Here is a 6,000-nt window from a genome sequence, read left to right on the forward strand (position 1 = left end):
AGATGGGGTCAGTCATGGAGATGGGATCAGTCATGGAGATGGGGTCAGTCATGGAGATGGGGTCAGTCATGGAGATGGGGTCAGTCATGGAGATGGGATCAGCCATGGAGATGGGATCAGTCATGGAGATGGGGTCAGTCATGGAGATGGGGTCAGTCATGGAGATGGGGTCAGTCATGGAGATGGGGTCAGTCATGGAGATGGGATCAGTCATGGAGAAGGGGTTGGAGATGGAGATGGGTGATAGGGAAGAGGTTGGAGATGGGATCAGTGATGGAGAGATGGGTGATGGAGAAGGGATCAGTGATGATTTAAGCTGTGGTGTCCCTTGGCTTCCAGCAGTGTGGGGTTGGGAAGGGTCGGGATGGCTCCTGCTTTTTCCAGGTCGGAGGCTTCAAAACCAGGGAGTGGGAATGAAAATAAATCCCAGGAGAACCCTGGAGAGCAGGAGGAGGCAAAGCCCACCCCGGGAAACGTGCGGGAGGCACCGGCCACGGGCGGGGGTGGGTGGCAGGAGCACTGTCCCCAAGGAGGGGACAGGGACAGGGTCCATCTCAGCCCCTTTGGTCCCTTTCCAGTCTTCCAAGAAAGCCAAGACAGCAGAAGCGGACACGTCCAGCGAGCTGGCCAAGAAGAGCAAGGAGGTGTTCAGGAAGGAGGTGAGGGGGGTCCCACGGGGCCTGGGGGGATGGCACCAGGACCCACGGGTGACATGGACCAGGGGACACTGGGGATCAGAGCACTGTCCCCTAATGGTGACATGGCCCAGGGGACACTTAGTGTTGGGGTTCACTGGGACATCACCCAGGTGACACTGGGGGTTGGGGTTCATTGGGGACATCACCCAGGTGACACTGGGGGTTGGGGTTCATTGGGGACATCACCCAGGTGACACTGGGGGTTGGGGTTCACTGGTGACATCACCCAGGTGACACTGAGTGTTGGGGTTCACCAAGGACATGACCCAAGGGACACTGACTGTTGGGGTGACACTGGAGGTTGGGGTCCATTGGTGACATCACCCAGGTGACACTGGGGGTTGGGGTTCACTGGTGACATCACCCAGGTGACACTGGGGGTTGGGGTTCATTGGGGACATCACCCAGGTGACACTGGGGGTTGGGGTTCATTGGGGACATCACCCAGGTGACACTGGGGATTGGGGTTCACTGGTGACACCACCCAGGTGACACTGGGGGTTGGGGTTCATTGGGGACATCACCCAGGTGACACTGGAGGTTGGGGTTCATTGGTGACATCACCCAGGTGACACTGGAGTTTGGGTTTCATTGGTGACATCACCCAGGGGACTCTGGGGGTTGGGGTTCATTGGTGACATCACTCAGGTGACACTGAGTGTTGGGGTTCACCAAGGACATGACCCAAGGGACACTGAGTGTTGGGGTGACACTGGGGGTTGGGGTCCATTGGTGACATCACCCAGGTGACACTGGGGGTTGGGGTTCACTGGTGACACCACCCAGGTGACACTGGGTGTTGGGCTCCATTGGTGACATCACCCAGGTGACACTGGACATGGCGGTTGGGTTCCTCCACCCCTCACAGAGGTCCCCCCAGTTCGTGCCCATGGTCAGGGGGGGGTTTCCCTGGGGTTGGGTGACCCCGGGGTGTTGGTGGGGGACAGGTGACATCGTCCCCGTGGGTGTCCCCTTGGCAGATGTCCCAGTTCATCGTGCAGTGCCTCAACCCCTACCGCAAACCCGACTGCAAGGCCGGCCGCATCACCACCACCGAGGACTTCAAACACCTGGCACGGAAGGTCAGGGACCCCCCGGGGACAGGGACCCCCGGGGAGGGGGACGGCACCCCGGGAAGGGGACAGGGTGACAGGATTTGGGGTGACCAACCAGCCCCGGGGGGTTATCCGGGGGTTATTTGGGAGTAAAAGGCGACGTTTGGGGAGCGCGCGCCGCCGGGCGGGAAGTGTGAGGTAAAGGGGTGAGGGGGGGGGGGGAGGCAATGGTTGGGAATATTTGGGGGATAAAGGGGAATATTTGGGAATGTTGGTCAGTGTGTGGGGAGGAGTGGAGAGGATTTGGGAATATCGGCCTGTGTATGGGGGATTATGAACATTATTGGGGAGTATGAGCCACTATTTGGGGAATATGGGGTGATATGTGGGGAATAATGGCTGTTATTTGGGAATATGAGCCAATTATTGGGAATATTTGGGGAATGGTAGACAGTATTTGGAAATATTGGACTATAGATTGGAATAATAGCCAATATATGGGAATAACTGGGGAATATGAGATGATATTTGGGGATTAATAGCCATTATTTGGGAATATTGGCCACTATTTGGGGAATATGAGCCAATGTTTGGGGAATAATTACCATTATTTGGGAATATTGGCCACTATTTAGGGAATATGAGCCAATATTTGGGAAATAATTACCATTATTTGGGAATATTGGCCACTATTTGGGGAATATGAGCCAGTATTTGGGAAATAATTACCATTATTTGGGAATATTGGCCACTATTTGGGGAACATGAGCCAGTATTTGGGGAATAATAACCAATATATGGGAATAATTGGGGAATATGAGATGATATTTGGGGACTAATAGCCATTATTTGGGAATATTGGCCACTATTTGGGGAATATGAGCCAATATTTGGGGACTAATAACCAATATATGGGAATATTAGCCAGTTTTTGGGAATATTTGGTGACTAGTAGACAGTATTTGGGAATATTTGGCAGTGTTTAGGGAATAATAACCAATATATGGGAATAACTGGGGAATATGAGATGATATTTGGGGACTAATAACCATTATTTGGGAATATTAGGCAATTATTGGGAATATTTGGTGAATAGTGGGCAGTGTTTAGGGAATATGAGCCCATATTTGGGGAATAATAACCAATATATGGGAATATTTGGGGAATATGAGGCTATATTTGGGGACTAATAGCCATTATTTGGAAATATTAGCCAATTATTGGGAATATTTGGTGACTAGTAGACAGTATTTGGGAATATTTGACAATATATATTGGAATAATAGCCAATATATGGGAATAATTGGGGAATATAAGGTGATATTTGGGGACTAATAACCATTATTTGGGAATATTAGCCACTATTTGGGAATATTTGGGGAATAAAACCCAATATTTGAGAATATTAGCCAATATTTAGGAATATTTGGTGAATAGCAGGCAGTATTTGGGAATAATAGCCACTATTTAGGGAATATTTGGGAATAATAACCATTATTTGGGAATAGTAGCCACTGTATGGTAATTTTTGGGGAATAATAAGCAATATTTGGGAATATTTGGAGAACAGAAGGCAGTGCTGGGAGCGGTGCCCACTGTTTTCTGTCAGCAGCCATTTTTTGGGAATATCACCCCAAATTTGCAGATTTTGGGGTGTTTTGGGAACATGAGGGGAGGGGAAGGGGAACAAAGATTTGGGGAGGAGAAAAGAACTTGGGAGGGAACCTGAGGGAGAGGGAAGGGGAACGGCCCCGATTTGGGGGTAAAATCAGGGAATTGGGGGTTAAAATCGGGGAATTTGGGGGTAAAATCCCATTATTTGGGAATATCACCCAAAATCTACAGGTTTTGGGGGTGTTTTGGGAACACGAGAGGAGGGGAAGGGGAACAAAGATTTGGGGGAGGAAAAAAGAACTTGGGGGGGAACCTGAGGGAGAGGGGAGGGGAACGGCCCCGATTTGGGGGTAAAATCAGGGAATTTGGGGTTAAAATCGGGGAATTTGGGGGTAAAATCCCCTTATTTGGGAATATCACCCAACATTTGCAGATTTTTGGGGAGGTTTTGGGAACATGAGGGGAGGGAAAGGGGAGCAAAGATTTGGGGGAGGAAAAAAGAACTTGGGGGGGAACCTGAGGGAGAGGGGAGGGGAACGGCCCCGATTTGGGGGTAAAATCAGGGAATTTGGGGTTAAAATTGGGGAATTTGGGGGTAAAATCCCATTATTTGGGAATATCACCCAACATTTGCAGATTTTGGGGGGGTTTTGGGAACACGAGGGGAGGGGAAAGCTCTGGGGAAGGGGAACAAAGATTTTGGGGGGGAGAAAAGAACTTGGGGGGGGAACCTGAGGGAAAGGGGAGGGGAACGGCCCCGATTTGGGGGTAAAATCAGGGAATTTGGGGTTAAAATCAGGGAATTTGGGGGTAAAATCCCATTATTTGGGAATATCACCCCGAATTTGCAGATTTTTGGGGGTGCTTTGGGAACACGAGGGGAGGGAAAGGGGAGCAAAGATTTGGGGGAGGAAAAAAGAACTCAGGGGGGGGAACCTGAGGGAGAGGGGAGGGGAACGGCCCCGATTTGGGGGTAAAATCAGGGAATTTGGGGTTAAAATTGGGGAATTTGGGGGTAAAATCCCATTATTTGGGAATATCACCCAACATTTGCAGGTTTTGGGGGGGTTTTGGGAACACCCAGGGAGGGGAAAGCTCTGGGGAAGGGGAACAAAGATTTGAGGGGGGGAGAAAAGAACTCGGAGGGGGACCTGGGGAGGAAGGGAGGGGAACGGCCCCGTTTTGGGGTTAAAATCGTGGAATTTGGGGGTAAGAGAGGTTTCCCCCCCCCAGCTGACCCACGGGGTGATGAACAAGGAGCTGAAATATTGCAAGAACCCCGAGGACCTGGAGTGCAACGAGAACGTGAAGCACAAGACCAAGGAGTACATCAAGAAATACATGCAGAAATTTGGGGCCATCTACAAACCCAAAGAGGACACCGAGCTGGAGTGACCCCCAAAAAACCCCAAAACCCCCCCAAAATCCCCACAAAGCCACCCCAACACCCCCACACCCAACCCGGGGGGACCAGGAGGTGGTGGGTACAATACACACCCCACCCCCCCCAAACCTTTCTGGGTTTTTTTCCTTTGGTCGTTTTTATTTTTAAAAGAAAAAAAAAAAAAAAAAAGGAAAAAAATTTTTGGGGAATTTTCTTCTGGATTTAAAGGAAAAAAAAAAAAAAAGGAAAAAAAAAATTCTCAGGTTTTCTTTTTAAAGCGAAAGGAGAATGAGGGGAGTTTTGTTTCTGTGGAAAAAGGAAATTTGGGAATTCTCTTCTTTGGTCAGGAAAAAAGAAATTTTACGAAGTGTTTTATGAATTTCAACAAAAAAAAAGTAAAATTTCTTGGATAATTTTTAAAGGAAAACATCTGTTTTCCTTTTTTTAAAAAAATGTTGTTAAAAAAAGGAAAAATTAGGGGTTTTTCTGACAAAGAAATTTGTGGCTTTTCTTCAGTAAAAGGAAATTTAATTAATTTCTTTTTTAGAATAAAATTTCTTCAAGAATTTGTTAAAAAGGGAAAATTCTTTGTGAATGTCCTTTTTTTTTAAGGAAAAAAGGAGCGAAGTCATTAATTTCTTCCCTTTTTTAAGAAAAACAAAGAAATTGGAAAACAACTCCAGAAGGAAAGGTTCTTTGCAAATTTCTTTGTTAAAAAGGAAAATTCTTTGAGAATTTCTTGTTAAAAGATTTCTTGGTGAATGCTTCCATTTTTTTAAAAAAAGGAAAAGTTTGTGGATTCCTTCCCTTAAAAAAAAAACTGAAAAATTCTTTGGAAATGTCTTTTTAAAGGGAGAGGAGAATTTCTGTGGGAATTCCTGGGTTTCTTTGTGAAAAGGAAAAAAAAGGAAAATTCCTTGGACTTTTTTTCCTTTTTCAGAAAAATCTGAGACATTTCTTGGAGGATTACTTTTAAGAAAAAAGGAAAACTTGAGAATTTTTTTTTTTTAAGTGGGGGAAATTTCTCTGAGAATTTTTCCTTTTATAAAAAAAATCTGATTTTCTGAATTTTTTTTTCCCTTTTTTTCCCCCCTCCCTTTTTTTTTTTTGGTTTTTTTTTTTTTTTTTTTTTTTGGTTTTTTTTTTTTGGTTTTTTTTTTTGGTTTTTTTTTGGTTTTTTTTTTTTTTTTTTTTTTGTGGGGGTTTTTTTGGGTTTTTTTGTTGTGTTTTTTTATTTTATAACCCAGAA

At 46.1% G+C, this 6,000-nt stretch overlaps 1 protein-coding gene across 1 annotated transcript in view; it reads left to right on the top strand.

Annotated features, from left to right (window-relative positions):
• The window catches only part of SETD2 (SET domain containing 2, histone lysine methyltransferase), a 72,355-nt gene extending 66,571 nt beyond the window's left edge, over nucleotides 1-5,784 (top strand). The window contains exons 19-21 of the mRNA XM_071734502.1: nucleotides 579-659; nucleotides 1,679-1,780; nucleotides 4,601-5,784. Coding sequence (XP_071590603.1) covers nucleotides 579-659; nucleotides 1,679-1,780; nucleotides 4,601-4,762 — 345 coding nt within the window. The 3' untranslated portion in view covers nucleotides 4,763-5,784. The remainder of the gene's footprint in view (nucleotides 1-578; nucleotides 660-1,678; nucleotides 1,781-4,600) is intronic.
• The last annotated feature ends 216 nt before the right edge of the window (nucleotides 5,785-6,000 follow it).

The sequence above is a fragment of the Heliangelus exortis genome, chromosome 2 (genome assembly GCF_036169615.1).
Source record: "Heliangelus exortis chromosome 2, bHelExo1.hap1, whole genome shotgun sequence".
NCBI lineage: Eukaryota > Metazoa > Chordata > Aves > Apodiformes > Trochilidae > Heliangelus > Heliangelus exortis.